Genomic DNA, 26701 nt, shown 5'->3' with positions numbered 1-26701 from the left:
CAGACCTGAGAATAAATATAGACCACCGCATCGCACTCCTCGCCTTCGATTGGGTCGTCTCGGCCCAGTCGGCCCCCCATCTCTCCTCTCACACGTCTCCCACTCTCCTCCTCGGAGCACCTGGGGGACCCTCCACTCACTGCCCCGCACGTCCTTGTGAAATCCGTGTGCGTTTGTGTGCATGTCGGTGTGTGCATTCAGAAATATATGTTAATGTGTTAGCAGTAGTGGTGCATGTGAAGTATTGGAACGGGAACGTTTTTTTGCGAGCCAGCTCCTTCCCTTGTACGGCTCTCTGTTGGCTGATACTTTGTACTGTAGATATTTCCCAACATCAACATTTGGCACCTGGTTTCTCTTATGACTTCAGCAGCTGTAGATCTTTTGTTCTCCCACTAGTCACTCTGCGGCCAATGATCCACACCCACAAAAAGGGCCCTAAATCATACAAAACCTTCTCTTTGGAGCCGACCGCTTTATAAAAAAAAAAAGAGGCAACATTCCTTCGTGCAATGACCGGTTCTTTCGGTATTCTGGACCACTAACATTCAACCGGTCTGCTCCAGTAAATCATTAGCGGCAGACGGGCTCTCTTTGTTCTTCGTCCTGTCGTCGCTTTATCCCCTCGTGTTTTTATCTCCGCTGAGGAACACAGGAAGACCCAATTCCCCAGTTTCCGCTTTCCATAACATGACATGACCCAATGGCCTTTTAATATCTGGAAATCCAGATTTGGATTAACGTTAGGGTGCGGGGATGAAATGAGAGAGAGAGAGCAAGAGGGAGTTAGAGTGAGAGAAACGGGAGATAGAGTGAGTGAAAGGCTTTCAGATTAAAAGAAAAATGCTGGCAGAGTGTCGTTGTGGAGAAGGTTATGGAGTTGGTAGGTATGGAAGCCCGGATGGCAAAGCATCGTTTTTTTTAAAAGTGATCTCTGACATGCTAGATGTAAATACACTGATATCAGACAGGGATTAAAATGACAAACACAGGAGCGCATGCTACTCAACAGACTGCAATTTTCTTTAAAAACAAGGCATTCTAATGCACCGAGCAGTTATGTCTGAGGCCGATTTCCATCTTGAATAGTTCTTAAAAGATGGATTCACATAAGGAAACGTGGTTAAGATTGGACACGGTTAATCGGATTAAGAATTTCCAACAGTACAGTGAAAGGCCCTGAATTATTTGACATCTTAAGTGGCCTCGATACAAACAACATGTAGAGTGATCATGTCTTTATAAATCGAGGTCGCTTTCCGCTGTTAGCCTAAACAGAGGCCTCCGAGGGCCAACTTATCAACGTGCCACATCAGGGACCCAGGAGCCTGAAGGGAAAGTTAATTCATATGACAGAAGTAAGTTAACACGGAGAAGATCTGCTCTCCCCGAGTGGATATAAAATTCATAGCATGACGCTCCCTCTTAGTCAGATTATTCGAGCGCCTTTGAGCCGGATCTTCAAAGAGCTTATTTTTTTGGGATAACCTTGCCCTGGAAATGTTCAAATTGAAAGAAGAGGGGGAAATTGGGTGGAAAATGGCAGGATGAGGTTAGCCCGCGTGGCAGCATCTGGGCCGCCCCAGCCGGGAGCCCGTGCGCCTTTAAGACTGGAAACGGGCTTGTTCACCTCGCTGTCTTTCAATGTTCCCTTCAGCAGAGACATGCTCCCGGCACAGACTTTACATAAATCATAAGACGCACTTAGCCTTGAGTGTTCATTCACATTAATGCCCCACGTAAATTTGAAATCTGTGTGTTGCTGCGCTCAGCTCTGGCTCGGCCCCTCCCCGGATATATTTCAGTGTCCGGTTTGCTCATTCATGTTGAGTCTACAGCGAGCAGAGGGCGGGGGGGGGGTGGGGTTCCAAATGGCTCCTGACACGATGTTATCACAATCATTTTCACAAATTATCACGTACTCCGGCCGCACTCACAATATGTCTGTGGTTGGCTTTGTAATTTAGAGCCCGGGCATGATCTGATAATGTAACATAACATTAGTGCAATTCATTATTTAGTTTTCTTCCATTTCACCCGAGCACAAAGCAGAAATCCCACAGGGCAACAAAATGTCAGCGTTAATAATACTTAGGCATGACAAGGCATGAATCAACTAGATGAGCGTTTCCATCGCTGCTCAGCCGGATTCCAACACTGCTCCAGACAGCGTCAGTTCACAGCAAGGAAATACACACACAAACATCCCTGCATCACACGTACAGATGTACAGTTTGCTGATGATTGTGGGGCAATGTTTGGTCCCACGCAACCCCCCACGCCTGTAGGCCAGTCTGCCTCTCCTTGTCACCATCAGATAAGCACCCTCTCTAAGACTATCTCAGCATAATGAGGGTGCCATCTGAAGCAATCACCCAGGGATATGGTCATTGAGTTAAGAGGGAGGGAAGGGGAGGGGTAAAGCCAAATAGCACAGCGAAAAAACAGACAGAGGGAGCGACCGAGACGGATGATGATATGAGGAAGAGAAACAAAAGCATTTCAGAGGAAGGGAGTTAGAACAGCAGACTAAGCGGAGATGGAGAGCATTTGGGGAATTCCAAAATTAGAGCTGCCATCGCATGCGCCCACACAGGCGCACGCCTACGCACACGCACACATATATATAAATATATACACACACACACACACACATACACAAAAACACACTAACAACGTTCAGTGTAAAGGTCAGAGTCACACTCTGTCTCCCTAGGTCATTATCAGGATCCCTAAATAGACAGCCAATTGTGTCGCAGCGTCTGAAGTGAATGTGACATTGAATAAACAACCCTCGACCCTGAGCTCCTCTGTCAAGTCAAAGCAGAACGCACACTTTAAAACGAATGGGAAGGAGCTGACACGCACACGCTCTAATATAGCAATGGATGGACACACACACACACACACACACACACACGTATGTACGAACATTAAGGGAGGCATTTAGCTCTCAGCACCACCAGCAAGTAATGACACATGTGGCTCAGAGGGAGTAAGCGACTCGAGGACTTGGCAAGCAGCTGGAACTCTCGCTGCCATGTCTCACTGCTAAACTATGCACAGGCCGAAAAACACACACTCCCTCGCTCTCTCTCTTTCTCGCTCACACACACCCACACACACACACACACAGGACTGACCATGTTGCCCCTCTCCACCTCAGCGCCCAACCTCCCTCAGCAGGCTCTAATGTTGTTCCATTCATTTGACTTCACTTTATTGTGTTAATGAGAGATACCGTTGAGAGGAGCTGGCGGTTGATTGAGGGAGAGAATGGCTAATCACTGGAACAGCTAATCAGCGCTTGTCGTAAATATTGATTAGCTCTGTGCGTTATGGACGTGCTCATTAACCAATGTGTCATCTTCTCTCCTCCTCTTTGTCCTCTTCTTCTGCTGCTCCTCTTCCTCTCTTCACCCTCCATCACTTCTTGTCTCCCTCCTCCTCCTCCTCCTCCTCCACCAGCAACCTCCAATGGCACAGTCGAGACCCTGGAGAACCGCGAGGGGGGCGCGTGCAAGAGCCGATCCATGAAAGTCATCATGAAAGTCGGACAAGGTAAATGTGCGCTCACCTCACATGCAGAACACAACACACTGCCGCCGCTGCCTTAAAGCCATGTTTCACTTTGGTGTGACATTTTCATTTATCGCCATGTGTGCCTAGCGTGACTCTGTTCGCCACCAGCCTCTGACGGGACCTGCTCTCTACAACTTTGAAGTTGCGTTTTATGAAATGAGCAGGCCACAGGCGCTGATGGGTTTTAATTTTTTTTTTTTATATATGACTTCTGTAGTGCCATTACCAAGGGCGGAGGGGATAAATCATCATCATAGTTCTGTGACTTTCACTGGGGTCACGTCACAATGATGGGCTTAAATTATTCAATAAAATGATATATAAACAAAGTTTATGGGCAATTTAGCATTTTTTGCACTTAATATACTGTTTGTAAAATTTACACAAAAATCTTAGTCCTCACATTGTGATATGGGGAACATCACTATATAGACTGTGTTTAGAATAACAGCCAATAATGTCCAAACTAACCATGCTTTTCTAAACGTGGTGATTTCAAACCTCTGGGGAAAACAATTGTCAACAGGAAGTTGTCGACATTTGAACTTCTCTCCCGAGGCCTGATAAACCAGTATAACCGGTTTACAAAGGAGGAATTGATAACAGATAGTAATGCTTTAATCAAATTTAATGACATATAATTACACACACAAACAAATCCCTCCAGTGTATAATAAATCTTTTATTAACTGTTTACACGAATGTACAAATGAATCACACACGTGGGTCTAAATCTTTTAAACAAAAACACAAACAAAGAGTTTGCTTGGTTTGTATAAACATAAAGACATTGACCTAATTATTGTAAGCCCCCGTCCTTAATAAATACAATACAATCAATTCAATTAATATTTTCAACGTCTTCCCCATGTTCATATAAAGTAATAGAACATGATTTATATGATTACAACTATCTTATACTGAAATGTTTGAGTTAAAGTTACATTAAAACAACCTTTAAAACGTCCTAATGTGTGGTTACTACAAATTCCAGCACCTCATAGTTGGATATAAAATATTTACTTTATATATATTTTTATATTATATTTTAATATTATATAATTTTTAATAATTTGTATTGTATATTCAGGATATACATAGGAAGAATTGGGTTTAAAAATTGTGTATTTGATTCCTAATACAATGATATAAAATAATACAATGTAAAATGAAATAAAATTATATATTACATGTAACACACAAATGATAATAGTTCAACCTGAAAATATTTGAAATCAGCTTTCTATTTGGGTTATGTGATGATATACATGTTGAGAAGTGTCTGACCACCCTGTTGATTCAGAGGTCACTGTCCCTGTGACGGCTCTCGTTGTGTTAGGTCATTGCAGTCGATGCTGCAGATCAATAAGCAGCTCTGCTTCATGGACTGCACTATTGGATTTACTGGAGGTTTTTTTTGGCTCCACTGTGATGAAGCACTCTAACTTGTGAACTGTTTGTTTGGGTTCACATGTTTGTCATGAAACAACAGGCCCATCTGACTGGTTTCTCAATGTAATCATGATCTATCTCCATATCAGGCTGTTAAAAAATTACAAATATTTAGATAGGAGATTGTTTCCATATTCCCCAACTCTATTGGCTTTACCCGAGTTTTGAATCAAATCTTTTCATAGTCAAACAAATATTGTAGATCGTTAAGTAATGACACGTAAATAAGACATGAGTGATTGACTTCCTCCTGTGATGTTTGTCAGATGTTCCTCCGCCTGACTCTAGTAATCACAGAACGTGTTGGAAACAGGAATGTAAAGTGCCCGGTCGGGTTAAGTCGAACAAAAAAATGCTGGAAGTAAACAAACTAGCTTTGTTTAGATATCCTCGGACACAACATTTGGTTTGCATCGGGCATTTCACTTTTAGATCCAGTTAAGTTCAATCTGTGGACATCCATATCCTGGTTTTGACAGGTTTTAATACACAGATGTGTTACTCTGTAAACACTGGGCCTTTTCCTTAGTTTGGTTGTTTTGACTGAAACTGACACCAACCATCTGAGAGGAACATCTGCCTGCCGTGATGATTCCCGCTTTTAAGCTGGATCTCAACTTGTCAAAAACAAACTGGGAACTCGCTGAGAAATCTTCTAAGTGTATGTGAGTGTGTGTCGGTGTGTGTGTCGGTGGGTATGCCTTCAAAATTGTGTGCCAATATTTGACTGTTGGCTAGTCGGATGACAGCAGCGTATCCTGGCAGCCAGTAGGAGAAGAGAAGCTAACAAGCTGCTGATGCTAGCAAGGTCTGAGCTGGAACAAATTCAGCAGATCCAGTGAAAAACACCTGACCAGCCATCTCCGAGACAGACAGGCATCGCGTTATCTTCCCATGTAGGTCAATTAGAGCAGCCGACATCACCGGGGCTGTACCACCATCGGCAAATCACAACACGGCTGCACAAACTCAGGCAACAACACACACACTCGTGCACTAACCTATTACCTGGGAGGAAGAACAACTCCCCGAACATGTGAGAATAAGTTTGAAAGGAAACGTCTTATTTGAGGAAAGTTCTAGGAAAGTTCCTCTCAGCTTCTGTGTGTGTGTGTGTGTGTGTGTGTTTCTGTGGCTGCCGGTTGCTCCTCAGCTTCTCCAGCGCCGTGCTCTCGTTTCCCCAAAGCGTTCTGAAGCGAGCTGTCAATCACAATCAACGTGCCCTAAAAACCTTGTTAGAAAAGATGCTGCCGACCCAGCTGCTGCTACTTATCTATATATATGTACTTAATCTATTTCTGTGGGTGGAATCCTTTACGCATCATGTGCCCATCCAACCCAGTAATTATTTGAAAATGGGCGCTGAGAAATTAGAGAAATTGACAGAAACCTTGATTTAACTGCTGCGGACACTGTCATGGGGATTTTTTTTTTTCTTGAAAAAATTATGAAGGCACCATTAGAGCTGCAAGTGCTGAACAGATTTGCTGATTAACTGGCAAAAGGGTGGACAGAAAATTCATTAGATAGTCATCCATACCACTGAGTCGTTAACAAGCAAAAAACTGCAAACACTCGCTTGTTCCAAAAGTGAAAATCTGCAGCTTTCCTCATTATTTAATTATAAACTGAATTTAAGTTGGCTGCTGGAGTGTCGGTGAGACAAAAAGACGTAATTTGAAGACATCACTTTGGCCTCCGGAAGACTGTGAAGGGCTGATTATCTGACGTTTAAATCAATGTATTGACAAAAGGCCCTTAAACAACTGAAATAGCTCTTATATGCAGTATTATTAGACCTACTTTCTACTGCCACACACACAGACACACACACACACACACACACACACAACTTGGCCCTGCTCGGCTCTGACCCAAGATGGTATTGTGTTTAAGCCACATTTCCTCTGTCTCTGGAGCTGAGTGCCAACTCTCTCTGCAGCCAAGTCCCCAAGATCTCCCCATATGTCCACTTTTTTGCACGTTGCACTATGGATTACAATTTTTCGAATCATCAGAAGAATGCAATATGTTCCCATTCTCTTAATGTTACATTTGCATTTTATCGTGGCGACTCTCCCGGCTGAAAATCGTGCAGAATTGCGCGTTTGCAGGAAGTCACGCGCCCAGACGCTTCGATGTATAATTGTGCTTTTAAATGCCTCCTGTCCCATCTTTTATCTTTACATAAGAGGAGGTGATGTAAAAAAAGGAAGGGAAGCTGAATGAAAGGGAAATACGAGGAGCCCATATTTAATACATCCAGCTCTGTTCAGCACTCTCTTTCTCTTCCTGCACATCATGTCACTGTGCTCATTAGAAATATGTTGACTCACTGCCTCGCACGCATATCTCCCCCCCCCCTCTCTCTCCTCGTTCTCTCTCCCTCTCCCAACATATCTGTCTCTCTCCCGTGTCGCTCGATCATTGTCTCCCTCGCTCGCTCGCCCCCTCCCTCCCCCTGCGTGCCTTCTCCCTCCTTCTGGCGGGTTGGCAGTTCTGAGGTAGTCGCTGTCTGCATAGCTAAGGGAAATGTCAGCAGCACACACTGAAAAAAAATGGGTCAGAACATTACAAACGCTCGGCGCACATGCTCAGAGGTTGACGCACAGCCTCGGCCTATGTGTAAGGAGTGAATCAGATCACTGTGTCCGCTCATATCCTCTGCCATGCGTGAATGTTCCCTCTTCTCACTCCTGTCTTTCCTCATCAATTATTGACGGCACACAACAGCTCCTGGCTGGATTCGCCAGGGCTGCTGCAATCAGCACGGAGCTGAGTGGTGGTCTGGACGTGGGCGAGAGAGGTCGAGGAGAGGAGATCGGTTTGTAAATCAAAGTGTAGTTGCAGTCACAGAGAAGTGGATACGGCCATGAATTGGTGTCCCTTCTTTGTCTTTTCCCCCCTCTCTCTCGTCTGGTGTTCAATCTGCCAGACGTCCCACACCCGAATCATTTCTCTCGACAAGTCTCGGCCAGACCCGGGGATGGAAATAGCCAATATACTGCTAGACTGTCAGGCCCTTTTCTCACACACAGCGCTCATGCACGGCCACACAGACTTGCCACGAGGGACTCAAATGTAAATTGCCTCCCCACACGCCCTCCTCTCTCTCTCTCTCACACACGCCTTGAGCAGGCCTTTGGGCAGAGGCAGATAAGGCCTGATAGAGGAGAGGCATCTGATAGCGTGCTGTGGATTCCATCTGAGCGGCTTCTGTAATAGTTCAGAACAGCCGTCCGTCTGCCGGCCCTGCCCTCGTAAAAAGCCACGCCGCGGACCCACCAGTGTTTACCGCACAAAGACTTCAAAGTGCACGTGCTGAAATCACAACAGACAGACAGATAAACTGTCTGTTTCCTCTGCGCTGCCCTCAGAGCGCGTGCAGCCCCCTCCCCGCCGCTTCTGCTCCTCTCCTCGTCTCCCGCTCCTCCTCCTGCATGTCCTGCTATTCTCTCCTCTTCAAAAGTGTGCCAGAGTTAAAGCCAGAGCAATAAATAAGGCATATTATGGCCTTTTAACGTGATGAATAATGTAAAACAATAAAAAGTTAATATATAACTACTTTACCCTCATTCTGCCATGCCTAAGTGTATTGTAAGTATATTCTAGGTGTGTGTGCATATATGTGTGCACGTGTATGTGTGTGTGTGTGTGTGTGTGTGTGTGTGTGTGAGTCTCATGAATGTGTCAGCGGTGGAAAGGCCTGTCTGAGTGTTTGCTGAAGGAGCTGCTGATGCGGATGTGAGCTCATTTTTTACGACAGGACAGGGATACCCGCGTGTTTCACAGACGTTTGCTAACTTGTCTTTCCTCTATTTTGTGCTTTCATCTTCACTTCTGAAATGCCTCCAACACAAGCAAAGATTACCTTCTTACGTATAAGTGATATATCAAAAGATAATAAAAAAAGAACCCTCGCCGAAGCAGGGGAACGAGTCGTTGTAATTCAATGCGTACATCTTGCCAAGGCTCACGCTCTGTGTGTGTTTTGTTTTTTTTGTTTTCCTCTGCAGTTCCAAATGCGGTGAATCCCGTGGCGCCAGAGACTCCTGAAGACAACGCCATACCGGAGTCCAGTCCCAGCCGCCCACCTGACCAAGGGGGGCCCGAGATGCCAGGAAACCCTGGTGAGCAGATTGACCACACACTCCGCCCACCGACCGCCTCCTGAGACCCTCCGAAGGAGTTCTACACTACAAATAGTTTAGCAAGATAAAGGTTTTTTTGAAATGTAAAGAAAAAAATGAATATTCACAGCCCCAAGGGTTCCGCTAATAATTAATCACATTAAGCTGAAAAGGAGAAAATATAAATCACAGTTGACTCACCCAAAGTAAGCATTCTCTCATGTGGCTCTTTCATGCCTGGGGCGTTTCTTTTGATTGCTGTGGGTCAATGTGCGAGAATGGGTGTAAAAAAAAACAACGTTGTACAGAATAAAATAACACTCAACAAAATGCGGTTTGCAGTTAAACAATCTGCAACCACACCCAAAACAAACACAGCTCACCCTGACTCACTTTACTTATTTATACTGTACACATAGGTTGTTCTGTTCCCAAAGGAGACGTGCAGTTAGACCGCTTTATTAAATATCGTTTTCAAACCTCATTAGAATTGCAGATCGATGAGGATTAAAAGCGGAGATAAGTGAAGGAGTCAGCTCCGCCTCGCTGGAGGCTCTGGGCCCTCCTTTGCTTCCTGTTTTCACCGGCACCTTTCAGAGCTGCTTCCCACAAGAGGAACAACTTCTTTCTTTTCTTAAATCACTCCCCCGATAACTTTTCGACTTACTCCACAACTTTGCCGCAAACTTCCTCCCAGTACAGACCGTTCTGCCTGTCTCAATGTGATAAGCCGTCCTCATTTAATAATTGCTTATTTGACATTAGTTTCCTCTATAAAAAGATTTCCAAATGTTACTTTCCCCCCCCCCCCATATTCTCGGGCTTTTACCTGTCGACCATTGTTAGATCAGTGATTATGTCAAGTGAAGGAGTGGAGGGTGGAATGAAGGACGCGTCGTTTTCTTTTTTTTTTTGAGGAGGCTGATATTTCAGGAATGAGATTTCTGACAGCCTCTCTCCAGCCCGCTCCCTCTCTCCGCTGCCCAGATCGTACGAGAATTCCTCGCGCCTCTGATTTCACCGATAAGACTGGAATCGGTAGCTTTCAGTGATGTCATTACGGCTGTGATAAGACGTGAGGCGAAGAGTCCCCCCCCCCCCCCCCCCCCTCCTTCTCAAGAAATGGTTAAGTGCAGAGTGGTCAGCGGAGTGCGGAGACACAGTCATTAGTGGGGAGGGTGGTCTCTGGAGGAATGAGGCTTTTGTGTGTGCGTGTGTGTGTGTGAGGGGTGGGGGTGGTGGTGGTGGAGGGGTCATGGACAGTAAAGAGGTGGTGCTGGCAGGAGGTGGGGGGTGTGTGTGTGTGTGGGGGGGGGGGGGGTCCTGCTCTTTTGGCAGCAGCTGCATGCATACATGGAAAACAGATTTGCTTCTTCTCGGATTTCAGTCACTGGAGGAGTCCGTCATTCTCTTTCCCATCCAGTCACAACCCCCCCTCCCCCCCCACCGTCCCGAAGCCCTTCAGACAAAAAGGATAAATAAAATCAGATGTTCCGATATGCCGTCCTCATTTTCTTTTTTTTTTTTTTCCACCCTTCATATCTCACTTGGCTTGTGCCCGAACGTGGCCCCGACATGTCCAGAAAAACCTGCCACGGGTTGAGTCTCTATCGGAGCAGGAATCTTTGCTATGCTGAGTGACGACTGCAGATTTCATTCGGAGGCTGTTTTGATGGAGCTGATTCAATTAGATTTACATCAATGTGACTGTTGAGTCGCACGGAGCTAACAACAAACAGGGCTGTGATCAGAGTTGATTTAGTACCACAGCAGTAAGATCTAGATATGTCAGGACTAACTAGCTGTAAATGTTGTTATCCTCCTGATTGTTTAGAAGTCTCTCAGGAACTGTATGGAAATTACTGTTGCCGGAAAGGCTGTTGATAAATCGTAACTTTTATTCCATGAAAACCGAGGACATCCCCAGGGATCGGAAAATGTTTTTGTTGGACCATCCAGTGCTCTCTCTGCAATGTTTCAAAGTAAAATATTTATTCAAACAAACGGTGACAGTTCATTCACGTTCCATTTGCAAATGTAGAGCCGCTAAGTAAACTGTTTTAATAGTTGCCAAATGAGCGAAACGAGAACAGGCGACGCTGCTGCAGGGCTTTTGTATCCCGGCCCATATTGTCTACATATGGCAAACTGGAGCTTCATGGCACACGTGAAAACCATCACTGTGATGTACCTATTTGAGGTTTTTTGTCATGTAATAAATCTCAGAGATATAAAATAGAAATATGGGGAGAAGAAAGACGTTCTCCCGGTCTCACAAAAGTTGGACGACTCTTCCTTTAGAAGAAATAAATTGACGATGACCCCCCCCCCCCTTCTCTGACCCTCCCTTCCCCCATTATAACTCATACGCAGACCCTAACCCCTGGATCTTTTTATTTCTCTCTCCAGACACCATGAATCAGGACCAGGGTTCCTCGTCCAACTCGGACAGCATCTTCGGATCCAAGATGGGCCTGTTCCTCGCCATTGGCGCAGGCTGCATCATCTTCCTCCTGCTCATCCTCCTCCTCGTCATCCTGCTCATCAAGATGCGCAAGCGGGCTAGGAAAAACGCCCACTCCCAGCCCCGCCCCTCGGCGCTGTCGCTCAGCACGCTGTCCAATCCCAAGATGCCCGGGGGCACAGCTGGCACTGAGCCCAGCGACATCATCATTCCGCTGCGGACAGAGAACAACTACTGCCCTCACTACGAGAAGGTGAGCGGCGACTATGGCCACCCCGTCTACATTGTCCAGGAGATGCCCCCGCAGAGCCCCGCCAACATCTACTACAAAGTCTGACATGCTCCGCACAGCCCGCGACAGCCAGGAGAGAGAAAGGAGGAGCGCTTGATTTATGTTCCTGGGAAGAACACCTTCCTTTGCATTCTGGGGACTTGATGCTTCTGCAAGCCCCTGTTATTTCTACCACCTGCTGCACAAATCTGGAGAGACACACACTGACCAGTAACCAGCGGGGTTGTGAGCTGACTGATGAGAGGTTTATTCTGTTTGTTTGGGTTTGTCTGAAAATCCCCACCCTCCTCTTCCTCCTCCTCCTCCTCCTCCTCCCTTCACCTCCCGACTTCTACGTCTCCCTGCTGTGCGCCAACAGGGGGGCAGGGCTGGAGCAAACCAACAGATGGAACTTTAGCTTCCTAGTTTGCTGTCCCCTTTAATGGGCAGGATATAACTTATCTCAGTTCCCTGAAGTACAGTCTGTGCTACACCCAATTAAACACACCACCCGAGCACACATAGCCAGGAGCGGGCAGACACAGGCCCCAAACGCCACTCAGCCTGCAGTTTGTGTGTGCAAGCATAAAATGTGTGTGTGAGAGTGTGTGTGTGTGTGTGTGTGTGTGTGTATGTGTGTGTGTGTGTTAGTCAGGGCTCCGCGCTGGACCAGGAAACTCTCCAGATAGCTCAGGTATCAGACACAGTGTGTGAAATGATGTGTTCCTCTCCCTTCGCACCTCTGATGTTTGCCTTACTTACTATTTTTGATGGAGGATTTCCTCGAACCCTGCGTCAGTTCACAAAGCAGTTGTATTTTGTTAGACTTTTCCTACCAGTGCACAATGTATAGAGTTGAATAGATCATCGTTATTACCCCCCATCTTCTCACTCACCCACGTCATCCATTGCATTCAATCTTTGTCCTCCCCCAAAATTATGACCTTGCCCTGGACTGTTGAAGTCGAGGTGTGTACGTGAACGTGTATATTAGTATTTGTACATGTGTGTGCTCCTGGGAATACTACCCTCTCCACTGGTCTGATGGGAGCTTTACCATTGCCCTGGTATTTATGACCTACTTGTGTGTATCTGTGTCCCCTGGGAGTATATGTGTGTGTGTGTGTGTGTGTGTTTGTGTTTGACATGTCTAGACCAGTCTAGTATCCGGGCAGACTTATTGGCTTAGGGGTAAAACTGTAAGTTACTGTATCGTGCGCTTCAAAAACAAGACGGACAGACTAACACTCTGAAGAGACAGACATGCCTGAGATCTCACAACACCAATCTAACGCTCTGGCTGGCGTCAACTGAAGGTTTTCGCTTTTTTCCGCGTGTGTGTGTCTGATGAGCTTTCAGGCTTTGAAAAAAAAAAAAAATAGCAGGCAGGTTGATATTTGTTTGTTCCAGCTTCTGGTGCTACAGTGTTAGGATCAAATGGTTCGCCGCATGCCTGCTGCTAGGCGAGGTGGGACGTAGGCTGGGTGCTCGCCGCTGATTGGCTGGCCTACATAGGTAAGGATGCCCTATATATAAAGTTGGATGGCGAGCCGCGGCGGAACATCGAGATGCATTATTGTCCGATGCCAATTGGCTGCCATCTGTGGATGAGTCAGTGGAGTGTGCAGTCAGTGGTGTCGCCAGCATGTGACTAATCTATGTGCCATCTCCAGTGCCCACACTCACCAGCCGGGGAGGAGAGAGGGAGAGAGGGCGAGAGAGATAGAGAGCGAGGGGGGGATGAGGAGAAAATGTTCCTGTGACTTGGCTTTAACCCGAGAGGGAAGATGGCAGTGGGAATGGGAGGTGGGGTGAAGGGGGTGGGGGCGGGTGGGGGGTAGTTTAACATTCTTTATTATCTTTTTCTTTTTTTTTCATCCTCTCACCAGTTGTGCTGTGAATGGAAAATGCTGTGCAGAATATTCCTCAGTCAAGGTGTTCAGCCGGCCGAGGGAACTGCAGCTCAGCTATCACACAGCCCAGGGCAGCGGCACCGAGGCAGGATTTACTGCAGCCGGAGGTGTGCACACTAAAAGCTCCCCTTTTAGGTGTGGGGGGGAGGGGGGAGGTGGGGGACGGCAGGTGATTGAATCTGTCTGTGTGAACATGTAGGTGCTTCTACATGTGCTTACATGTGCTTAAATTCGCAGTTGCTCCCTCCACGTGTGTGTGTAGGTGTATATATGTGTGTGTGTGTGTGTGTGTGTGGAAGCTTCTGTGGTCTCGCCGCTGAACACACTTGTTTCGGGGCCTGGAAGGTGGAGCGCTCTCCGACAGTGTGGCTGCCAGAGTGCGGAGCGCCGCAGTCCCGCCTAATGATGTGTGAGAGGAGAGCAGGGGGAGATAAGAGCGGCCATTCCTCAGCATGCAGACGCGAGCTGACGTTTGATGCCCATGTGCACACACACACACACACACGCGCCGGCACACCGAGACTGACGGGTTCAGGTTTTTATCTCCAGTCAAACGGTCGCACTGCCGGTGAATGTTTACTCACCGGGCGGAGGGGGGCCTATCATCCGCTGCCACAAACTATTGCCATCCGCAGACACACACTGCTGGGATAGAAAAAAGAGCAGCCCAGCCTGAAGACTCGGGGAAGACTCCGATAGCTTTTCTCTCGTGTCGTTAACCTTGGAGTTAACAACCTAAGCAGATGCTCGTGCTTCTCGCGGCCCTGTGTTTTAACTCAGCATGCAGCCCTCGGCGGCCCCTCTGTGAAACACATCCAGATCACATATTTTTGTTTCGGGCCGATGCGCATCCATTCACCTAAACCAGCCAAGGGAGTCATTACCAAATTACCACAAACCATATCTCATTTTCATTCATTCTCGTGACCACTTCACGTTGTTCAAATTTGGGGGGTAGAAAAAAACAAACTCAAGAGGAGATATCTGAGAAATGTAAATATATGGATAGAGCCCAATTTAAGATGTAATTTCACCTGAACACTGCTCATAAAAAAAATTTAAGATTAGATTTTTGTAATGGAGGATGTTTGTAAATAGCTGTCTTTTTAAAAGTGTGTTTTGTATGAATCCTTGCATTTTTGTCTCTGTTTGCAATATGATTTGATTTCATTTTCTTTTAGGGTTAAAACCGATTATTGCAACGGACACACGAGCTGTCTTTTGATTTGCAGTGTCCAGTATTGTCAAAAAAGTCTTTGTTACCACACGTGTTATAGAGAAAAAAAGAGAAAAACACAAAAACCCGGGGGTTCAGAGTTTTAACATCGCCATTCAACAGGATCCTAGCTGCTCAGAAACTGTTCAGGACGGAAGCAGCTTTGAAATGGAGAAGTCATGATAATGATAAGAGCTCCTTTCCCTGTTGGAGACAGCACCCAACTCTGCATATGAAGACTGTGTTATTCCACTGCCTTTGAGCTATACCCACACCTTCCACTCCATTATGAGATGTAACAAAAACATTTTTGGTCCACAATGATTAATCTTCTCTCCATTTTTAATAAGGCCAGACGAAGAGAGAGAGACGGAGAGAGAGCAAACGGGAGGGGGGGAGAAAAGGAGAGGAACATAGAAAAAAGGGGGCCACGTATGAGAGTGTGACCGCTGCACTCGCCAATAAATCATCCGGTTTACACCACTCATTATCTCCCAGGCGGTCCTTTGTTTTAAAGTTGCTCTCTCTCCTTCGCTTTCTCTCCCTCCGCCCCCCTCCTTTGTCATCTCTCTTTTTCCTAATTTAGCACAAGGATGTCGGTCGCTCATGGTCTGAGTCACACCGTAGGTTGATTTCTGCTATTGTTCAAAGCCACAGTATTATTTTTCAATGTGCATGTGTAAGCAAAAACCTGTTGAATTTGTTTTCCCTTTGTTTGAATCATAACTGTCAAGTTTTGTTATTTTATTTCTTTTATTTTTTGCCATTCACTTTTTTTTCGCCGCTTCTCAGCGTAACCTATTGGCACCAGCTACAATGGATATAACGTTCCACCAGTTTGGAAACATCCGCATTATTGATAAATAAAATTTTTCCCATGGAAAAAGTGTGTGGAGAGTTTCTTCTTTCATTGTGTCTTTTTCCTTTGAGCTTCACAAATGCGGGTACAAGATTTGATTTCCCATGTCACTGACCACCTTAGCTCATGGTGGGAGCATAAACCAGCCGCCCACTCTCACAGCACCCCCCCCCCCCCCCCCCTCCCTCACCTCAGGGGTCAGAGCTGCACAGATGGGTTTGTTCTGATACATTAGTCAGATTGAAATCACAAGCAGGCTTCATAAATTCATATTCCGGGAGTATGGACACGCCTTTTTGCATAGTGACTAATACCCGTATCAGCCCGCTCTGCCCTGGTGTCCTCCAAAATTACATTTCTTCATACATGATTAAATCTGATTGGCTGCACTCGGCATTTCCATTGCGTTCTGTCTGAAATTACAGTCTGCGTTTAACTGAGAGAGGCACAAACTCCAAAGTCCTTGGTGAAAGCGGAGATGGCATGAAATGTTATTAAAGTGATTGGGCATTTTTTCCTCTGACAAACACATCAGAGGGTCTGTGGGCTTTTTGTGCGTCTGATGAAGTGAGCAGAGGGGACTGATGCTGGGGGAGAGAGAGAGAGAGAAGTCAGGGGCAATGAGAGACATCATGGGCCTGTGGCTTCACTGCCACCCCCCCCACCCCCAGCCCCTCCCCAATCCCTCTCACCCCACACCCGGGCTGTTTGTCTCGGAGCCCCGGGGGCAGGTACGCTCATCTGGTTTCCTGGCCCGGTCCCGAGACGCCCCCATAGAGCCACGTTACTGTGGATTTATTAAAACCTTCCCCCCACTGAGCTACTTTGACTGCATGTTATTTTTGTGTTTGTCTTTATGTGTGTGTGTGTGTGTGTGTGTGTGTGCTCAAAAACGCCACAGGGTTTTTGTGTTCTACGAGAGTCATCATCACAAAAAATAGGGAAAAAATATTTATGTTGCAGCAAAGTATATTTTATAATAATAATGTTTTTTGTTATTATTTTTGCTCCTGAAGTTTTTTGTTTGCATCCTCTAGATCCTAATTAAATCAAACATCAGCTGTACATTCAGTTTATCCAGGAGTTCAGGGGTTAAACTATTTAATTATATGCATAAATATATATATACTCAATGATCAAGGGCATTAATTCTTGTCCATTTACATGGTGTATGTTTTGGAGATTAAACTACACCTCATTTGCATATTTAGTCTCCAGTTCATTTTTTAAATTGCAGCAGAAACACCCTCCTGAGTTTTCACTGGATGTGAACATGTGTAATTGCCCACATTGTTTTCTTTTTTTCTCTCACTTGTACAACATGGTGGCTCACATGTCTTTGTAGATGAAACGAGTCACCTGGGAGAGGAACAGCCGCCAGCAGCTTGAGGTGGCTTGGGAACAATTTAACTTACGCTTGTTTTCCTCCGTGATCATGAATACTAATTGTGGAAAAGAAATTCCAAGGAAGCTTGTTTTTTTATTTTTTCCTGGATCAGTTTGTAATGCGGAAAAGAAGCAAATCAGTGCAGGGGTCTCTTAAGGCCTGGTGCACTTTAGAGGAATTTCAACTCTTAGGAAATTTTTAAAATGTTGGAGACCACAGACATAATGACTGAATCAACCAGTGTTTAATATTACAATGTACAGAACACACACACTAGGTGATTTGACCAGAACATGAATCCACACACTTGTCGTTTGTAGGAAAAGATTTCACAGTAGAGATTCCAAAGACTTGCTTGATCAAACCTGACTTCAGAAGAAAAACAAACATGGAGGAGGAACAGTGTTGTCAGCTTGCTGCACTTGTTCTGTTATTCAGCAAAAAAACTAAAACAAAGACAAAAACTCTGAATCAAGTAATGGCTGAAGCTTCCCGGCTCGATCTCATTGACAATTGCAGGTTTGCTCAGTATTCAGTTGGAGCCGATTATCATAAATATCTAACATTTCGAGATTGAGGAGGTTTAGACACAATCGTTAGCATTAAGATTGTTTCATGAACCCCCAACACAAAGTAAATAATAATAATTTATTTAAGTAAATAATAATCACGAATTGGCCTCTAACCGGGAACAACAGGGATAGACTGAAGTGTCAAATCAGGCTTAAAGTCCACTAGTCCTAAGAGGCAAAGCAAACTTTCATTTCTTATTTGTAGCAGGATTCTGAACTTTCTTCTTAAGCTATGCAAAAAAAATTGTAGTCAATTTAATGCATAGCTGTGGCCAGCGCTGTAATTACAATCAAAGTGATGTAAACTAAATGAGAACATGCAGGGTCTTGTCAGGTGAGGCAGCAAAGATTAATGATTTTCCTTTTTAGCTGAGTAATTCATTTGAGATTGCACTGGGTGGCTGCTCGCCTCAGATGTTCACCAACTGGTTGTGCATTAGCATAGTTTACTTATCACTTTGTCGGCCGCTTCATCACTGCCTGGGAACCGCAGGTCATTTCCTGTCCTGACGAGGCCAACGGGGCCGGAGGAACTTGTGAAGAAAATAAAGTTGTCATTGGGAGATGTGAAGCGATAACCAGATAAGGGAAATAATTCAATAACGCTGGTACAATACAATTCCTGTGACAGGGCGAGCTGGCACTGTTTCCACTCTCCCACGCGAAATCTGCTGCATGTGCAGACGCTCCCCTTGATCTGGTGAAGCAAGTTGAAACTGCAACTTCTCAACTGGGACCACGCGCCCGGAGGGAGCGGCCATCAATCCGGCTCTTAAGCCATCTCCTGTAATGTTTTTTCATATGGATCATGCAGGGGGCCCCGTAACTCACACTATAATCAATATGACATGCCACGGGACATGTTCTTTCTCATGTAATGCACGTATACATATTTAATGAGTTAATGCATCACTCGCCGTTCATAAATAATGCAGGCCCACTAATGCCTTTCATCAAATGCTGCTCATCAAATATCAAGCCGATTTTTGGTCAATCACAGTGCTGCAGAGGAAACCTGAGATGGGAGGGAGCGACGGAAACGGAGAGAAGAAAAAAACTTGAGAGGGGGAGTTCATTAGTCAGGCAGGAACATATGGATCGCTCAGGAAAGGGCTAATTAATGGGATCCAAATTCCAATCAATGGGGAAACCATATCTAAACAATGTTCCTCTTTAACCTGTCAAAGGGGCAGGAAATGGAGAGTCCACCAAAGCATTGTGGTTCTCTTGGGTGATTGTGTGCCTCATTTTTATGTTTCATTACACACACACACACACACACACACACACACACACACACACACACACACACACACACACACACACACACAGAGAGAGAGCCCTCAGCCACATATTGATAGCATTGTTATGAACAGAACATGCCTGATCACGCCGGGGCCGTGGCAGGGATCCAGGTCGGACCGAGACTCATCAATCATGCAGAGGGTGAGAGAACCTAAGAGACTTACACACATAAAAAAAACTGTAAAAAGGCTCTCACACACACACATACACTCACACACACACACACACACACACACTCCACCCAGGGCGCCTGGCTCCTGGGTCGCAGGTGTGGAGACCAAAGAAGGAAGAAAGTGGGAATTATTCCCTTTCTTTCTTTCTGTCCGCCACTTTAAAGGGAAACAGCTCTAAGGCTCTCTCTCTTTCTCTCTCTCTCACTCTCTCTCTCTCTCTTTTTTTCTGCCTTCCTGCCACATCTCTGAAAATGTCCCATTTCCATCCAGATTCCCCTCACCCAATTTAAAACCCACACTTCATTTGGCCCCCCAGCATAACCACCCCGCTCCGCCTCCATCTCACACTCTCAATTAGGCCATGCCTCGAATCTCAGGCATTATCTCTGCTGGCCATTTATATAACATGACTCTGAAACGCATTTGCACACTTTTCCAATTACAGTATTATGCCTCCAAGCTTTGCATCCTTCTGTCTCTCTCATTTCTCCCCTTTCACTCACACTGCTCTTGATGTTTAACACTACAAAGAGTCACCGCTGCAAATACAGAAACACATTGCTGCTTTAGAGCAATGGCCTGATTTTCCTTCAGACGTTGTTGATGCTTTTGAAACTTTTTGTGTGTTTGCTTGCCTCCGGTGACTGACAGCCAGGTGAAGGACAGGGAAGTCAGTGAGTGCATCTGGCAAAGCCTGAGAACTTAACTAAAGTCATAGAACTTATAAATTATGATATTAAAATATACTGAGTAAAAAAATGAAATGTTGAATGAGCCTAAAATGTACTATTACTGATATTGAAATAACAGAAAAACTAAATAATATTGAAATATAGATATTTAACAATACTATGAAAGTGCTAATGAAAACTTGAGAGTATTGATCAAAATTCTCAGGATATTTGGTTTAACAATGTTGAATGAGAACCTGAGAAAACTGAGCAAACACAGTTGAACCAGAGAATTTTCGTTCAAAATTTGAGTACATTGAAAGAAAATCTAAAAAGAAAGTTATTGAGTTGATAAACTTGATACAGAAATTGAAAACGTGAAAACGTAAAGATTGACAAAAAACAATATTGAACAAATACCAGAAGATTATAAACACATAAAAATGTTTATCATACCTCAAGCAAATGTAGAGAAGTAAATCCTGAGGATTTTGAATGAAAACTTTGAAAGACAACTGAACCCTAAGAGTTTTCACACTACTGGACACAACACATGGAGTACTGTTGAACGAAGAAACCGCTAAAATATTTTAGAAAAAGCGGGAGCGCGGAATGAAACCCTCAAAATATTTAATGAGAGGCTCAGAATATTGAATGAAAAATGTAAAATATTTAAGGGAAAGCTGAGTGTGTTGCGTGACATGTTGAGAATACTGAGCAAACACCCGGAAAAACCCAATGAAAGTCTGACAATGGCCCACGAACCTACAAGACAATGCACAAGAAAGTTGAATAAACATGAAAATATGCATTAAGTATGTATGAGTGACATGAAGACATTGTGCTGTTGTCATATTTTTGTTTCTTGTACACTGTAATACAGTAATATCGGCCTAAAGTACAGTCAAATGTGCTGTCTGAGTCACAGAGTGGCTCCCAGATAAAATAAAATAAGATTAGAGTAGATTAGATTGAATAAGATAAGATAAGATAAGATAAGATAAGATAAGATAAGATAAGATGAAATAAGATAAAATAAAATAAAATAAGATAAGATAAGATAAGATTAGATAAGATGTACATTTGTTGCCGACAGTTTCAGAATACAACTAAGACAGAAAATAGAAATTCAGTTAAATAATGTAACTCCTATACACAAGGTTTATTTCTAAATGCGCAATAGAAACACATGGAATGGTGCAACTTTTTCCAAATACAAAATATAACTGGGCTCTGCCATTAAATATAAATAATTTAACTTAAATAGCTTGATTAAAACTATGGACTCAAATATTGATTGAGAATTCTAGAGTGCCAAAATATAATATTCAACAAAAATGTTTGAAAAAGGTGACTAAATATGTTTGATAAGAAAATACTTGATGATAATGATGATAATATTGTTCCCCATGACAGATAAGAGCCGGAACATAAGCTGAATAATCACATGATCCCAGTTCCAGCAGGAGGAATCAAGTGTACAGTGGAATTTCACAGCGGTCTATATCTCATGGCCTCAGTTATTGGCCGGCCCTTAATGATGTTTGGAATCCGTAAGCGAACACTGTCGGTTATGATTAACAAAGAGCTGCACTTCCGGCGCCTCCGGGGTGGCCGCGGCACTGACTGGTCCATTGTGTGACTTTGGAAACCCAAGCTAATACAAGCGCTGCTGACCACCCATCTGCAGACTAACTGACCTAAATACTGGGCAACATCTGTGGGGGCAGAGATGGAGGATGCTGACAGATCCGAGGGTGAGAGCGTGTGCGCATGCCCGAGTGGGGGTGTGTGTATATGTGTGTGTGTGTGTGTGTGTCTGTTTGACAATGACAATGACAGAATAATAATATCCCTCAGTCAGTGCGGCACACTGAAGGATCTCTCAATGTCAGACGCCTTGAACAGATGAAAGAAGACTTCTTTCTTCTTTTTTTTTAACACTGGAGTGTTACAGACACATTCATCTAAAAAAATACAACGGCAGAGAAATTAAAAGTGAGAAGAGCAGTCGGGAAGCGTCGCGGGTGGACGCAGACGGGCCTTTGTGTTCCCTGCGATGCCGTGGCTGAGCAGCGGTTGACAGGACGCATTAGTGAATCCCTCAGTGAAGGGTGACTGACCTAAACATGGGATCTAAGTGCTGGCCTAGTTTTTAGGGTGCCACATGAGATCAGGAAGATTTCACTCAGTTGTATCTTATTGCTGGCCCCAGACCAAGCACGCTTTGCATTTTGGGGATGAACTAGAGTACCCATCCCAAATTTTTTTTGCAGCAGTAAGAACAGCTTTGGGGGAACATTGTTACCGGGGCAACTTGTTTTCCCACACGCAAGCTGACATCAGTGAGACATCAGTGGAACGCAGGGGGTAACTGAATATTCATGAAGGGCAGGGACCCATTTCAAACCAATGAACACTCCCTCCCTCCCTCCCTCCCTCCCTCTCTCCATCTTTCTCTCTCACACACACACACACACACACACACACACGGTCCAGCCACAAAATCAAACACACACGAGAAGTGCAAGGACTTGTTCCATACCAGCAGGCACATACTCATCTCACGCCTCACTGCACTCATTCATATCAAAAGCGCATGCTCATTACATACAACAGCAGAACACACGCACACACACACACACTCTCACACACACAAAACACACACACATAAACACACAAATATACACACACACACGCACACATTAAAGGCCTAATAGAACTCATCTAACTTGACTTCTCTCGTAAAGATATAATAAACAGTTGAACAATATCTTTTTGCGGCAGCTGCTTATGAATCCATTAGCTCAATAAGTGCATTTCTTCTTTCATTACAAAATAACTCCTTAAAATGGCTTAAGGCTGAATGTGCCATGTGCAACAACAAGGAAAAAAGCAATGAGAAGAGACAGCTCCACTTTAAGCAGATGGTTCCTCGCTGCAACAAACAGCTGGATTCATGTTTCCCATTCAAGCGGACGTTGTTTGACATCGCATTTATTAAACAGGCCCATTTCAGTGCCGTTCCTCCTCTGTGTTGTTCTGATATTGGTATGCAGAGGCGGCGGCGGCGAATGGAGGAGGAGGAGGAGGAGGAGGAGGAGGAGGAGGAGGAGGAGGAGGAGGAGGAGGAGTGGACGGTGCGATGAGAGGATAGACTTGGATGAGATGAGAGGCTGAGGGCAGTCAGTCAGTCTGGACGTTTGGCACGGAGACAGTGGATTCCATTTCCATGCCAATCTGCCTTGTCTCCCACTGAATCAGACTTGACCTTCACAGGCTGATGACTCCTGAGGCCCGGGCCAGCAGAGGCCAACAGGAAGCGTGCACAATGGAAAGACGTTCCCGCCCTGTGCACTCACATCTATATTTGCTCGCACATACACACGCACAAATAAAGCCGTAAGTATGCATGTGTGCAAAAGCTTAGACCGTGACTTGGTATCAGTATCGGAAAGAAAAAAAAAAAACACTCTCTCTCTCTCTTGATTTACTGTAAAGCAGGAATACAAAGGGTTGAAACGAGACCAGATCTTCTTCAGATCCAACCCTCGGCGCAGATGGCTCTGTTTTTCATCCCCTCTCTCGTGAGATCTCAATTTTCTGCGCTCTGTGCAGCACTTTCACTGTTTTTTCTCCATTTGCGTTTGTTTCCATAAAACAACAACAGAATCCAGTTCAACAAAAACAAATAATAAACACAGCAAATGGCTCTCCAGAGGTTCTTTTTGTTTCTTCTCACAGGTTTTACACCCCCTCCCCCCCCCCCCCACCCATCCCCCCCATATCCTGCGTCTACACCTACAACCACCCCGAGGGCCAGGTACCCCCGCACCCCCCTCTGTGTTAAAAGCCAGACTAAAATAGACCTTTACAAGTGGTCTAATGAGAGTGACTCCGGGCCCTCTGGTTAATTGACCAACTTTAAAGAGTGTCAAATCTCGGCGGTCATTAGACTGGGGGTTGCCACGGGTCAGCGCCGGGGTGAGGCGGAAAGAAAAAAGTCAAAAAAAGTCGAGACGAGGGAGGAAAAGTGCTCGGCAGTAAAATAACTCTTGATTCTTTTCCCTGTCATGAGCTCTGCTGCTGTTTTTGCTGCGTTTGTGTTTTCTTGTGTGTGCACGCTGCGATGAACAGTGTATGCATTTCACAGCGTGCACAGCCCAGGGGCAGCACCTGTCCTGCTAACCGGCGCTGGCATGATGTGGAAAGCAGCAGCCATATGGGTGGAAATTATTTTATATATAATATTCTACATCCAAGATCAGCTGTCTTTCATCCCCCCCCCCCCCCCCACCAGCTTCATTCAGTACTTTGCCTGAGCAGCAGCTGGCCTCTTCACCACGAACAAATCTAATAAACAGGCCAAGAAAAAGAAAAAAATATTCCCCAGTTTTTGCACGAGCCTCCCAGACTCACTGTCAATTTTCATCTCTCGTTATGATTTAGGAACCTAGGGCGGTAAATGACCGCTATCGTGGAGTCTGTCACCGCTGATAGGAAAGAGATCTCTGCTTTCATTTGATTCAGATAATCATGAACACCTATTTAAAGGCGTTTATTTACTGTTGATGACCTTATTTCAAAAGCATATTGCAAACAAACAAACAGATTGTCCTTGTCCTTTATTTTGTGTACTGTGCAAACCCTCCTCAAGGGTACGCACACAGACACACTCGTTCATTTTGTGGGCATGTGCGCACCTAAAGCCCCTGAGTTATTGGATTGAAATGGAGCCCACCACACATTTCCTTGGAGTATTGATTTAATCAACTGCATATCATGTTGAGACCCGTATCATCTGAAGCAACACACACCAGCAGCAGTAAAAAGAAGCGATCCATCACCATTTAGCCGGACAGGCTCTTGTAGTCTAAACACGGAACCATTACGCATGGTTTAACATGGCCACTTTGACCTTTGGGAGGTGACAAGGTCAATGACATCATTAGACAGGAGCCAGTCTGTGAGCCGGCGCGAGACTAATTGCTATCAGACCTCAATCACAACTAATAAATGCTGAGATTTGTTTTCAATACTCTTATTATCCACTTCTAATCCTGACAGAGTTGTTGTTGTTACCAAGCCAACAGGGGGACAAGCTAGTTTGCAGCACATCGTTGGTTTGTTGCTACGGCAGCACAGCGGATCCCTTCATCTGAAGTCTCCTGTTGGTGAATTCTAAGGTAGTTAAGCTCTGCACGTTGCTCGGGGGTGATTTCCCACACACAGATAAAGCACAGACTAAAAAATGACTTTCAAAGCAGACCTCGCTCTTAAGATGCTTTGAAGCCCCGGAGAGACGAGTGGCGCGTGCGAACCTGAATACAGAAATATTGAGACTTTGTTATGCGTCTTGTTGGCTGGGGTCTGGGAGGATGCTGCAGCTCACCTCTGTGGCCCAGGTCCTGTCACACCAGACCCGGGCTCGCCCTGGAGGCGCCACAGACGGCCTCACCCCCTCACGGCTTTGTCAGCGACCTCACTGGACCATGAACGCAGACAGGCCGCTCCGGAATGTCGGCAGGGGCCGGTATCGACCTAAGGACTCGAATGGATGAGTGCATGCAGACCCACACACACACACACACACACACACACACACACACACACACACACACAGCGAGCAGAAGTAACTTGATCCAATGACACAGGAGCTGCCTCAGTGTGCGGCTAACTGCCTTATCTCCCTCTGGCCGCGCTCCTCTTTCCTCTCAACATTCTTTCAGGTATCTGGCCGAGACCTTTTCTCTTTGTCTGCCCTTTTCAAAGACCTGCTTTATCCCGGGTGCCCTCCAGCCGCTGTTCTGCAATCTGCTCGCTGCCTCTCGCTCTCTGTCGCTCCAGTTCCAGTTCTCTCTGCCCCCAAAACTTGCTTCCCTCGCTTTTGCTCCCCCCCCCACCCCCCACCCCCCCATCCCCACTATGTCAGCTTCCAACTAAGACACCTGTGCTGTGTCCTTGAGGAGCGGGGATGTGTGTGTGTGTGTGGGGGGGGGGGGTTTGCAGTTCTTGGCCTGTGACGTTCAGACACAGGCTAAACTAATGGGACCTGTGATCTGTTCTTTGTAATGGAGCGAGAAGTGCCTCCTTTGAAGAGACAGGTGAAGTGTTTCTGGATACATACAGGGGGGAGGTTCGCAATCACTCAGCATCCGTGGAGGACCATCCAGCATCGTCCAGACCCAGCAGACCGATCTGTCATGGGATGGCGGACGAGTGAACGAGTGTGATCATACTTCAGAAAGCAATTGTGTCCGGCTGCCCACACGGAAGCTCTCCACCGGGGTGATCAATCGCTTTTTCTCGTGGGTTTGTGTGTGTGTGAGCACATTCCTGTATGAATACCATCAACACAATACCTGCGCGGCTTTCGGAGAGCTTTTGGACTAATCAGCTCTGACAAGTGGAACAAAACAATTTAATACAGGGCTGATTTCACATCTGAGCGGCTCGTCATTTACATAAGCTTTTCACAGTCTGCTCACTGAGCTGCGACAGGCATGCGGTGCGCCCAGAGAGACCGAGAGGCTCCCGATATATTCCCTTTCCATGTGACCTCATCAAGGAGAAGGCTACGCATGTGCCGCTGCACGCAAAGACTCATTAGGGACACGCATGTGAGCAGATCTTAAACCACAGTCACCTTGTTTCCAGCGTGCACGACACACACACACACACAGACACACACACAGACACACACACA

At 45.5% G+C, this 26701-nt stretch overlaps 1 protein-coding gene across 1 annotated transcript in view; it reads left to right on the top strand.

The window, feature by feature from the left end:
- Positions 1–15914, top strand: part of efnb1 (ephrin-B1) — a 57765-nt gene extending 41851 nt beyond the window's left edge. The window contains exons 3-5 of the mRNA XM_053428951.1: positions 3469–3561; positions 9051–9164; positions 11574–15914. Of these exons, the coding sequence (XP_053284926.1) occupies positions 3469–3561; positions 9051–9164; positions 11574–11965 (599 nt within the window). The 3' untranslated portion in view covers positions 11966–15914. The remainder of the gene's footprint in view (positions 1–3468; positions 3562–9050; positions 9165–11573) is intronic.
- The last annotated feature ends 10787 nt before the right edge of the window (positions 15915–26701 follow it).

The sequence above is a fragment of the Pleuronectes platessa genome, chromosome 8 (assembly GCF_947347685.1).
Source record: "Pleuronectes platessa chromosome 8, fPlePla1.1, whole genome shotgun sequence".
NCBI classification, from domain to species: domain Eukaryota; kingdom Metazoa; phylum Chordata; class Actinopteri; order Pleuronectiformes; family Pleuronectidae; genus Pleuronectes; species Pleuronectes platessa.
The sequence above is the reverse complement of the archived record's forward strand: the minus strand, read 5'-3'. Positions and strand labels throughout refer to the sequence as shown.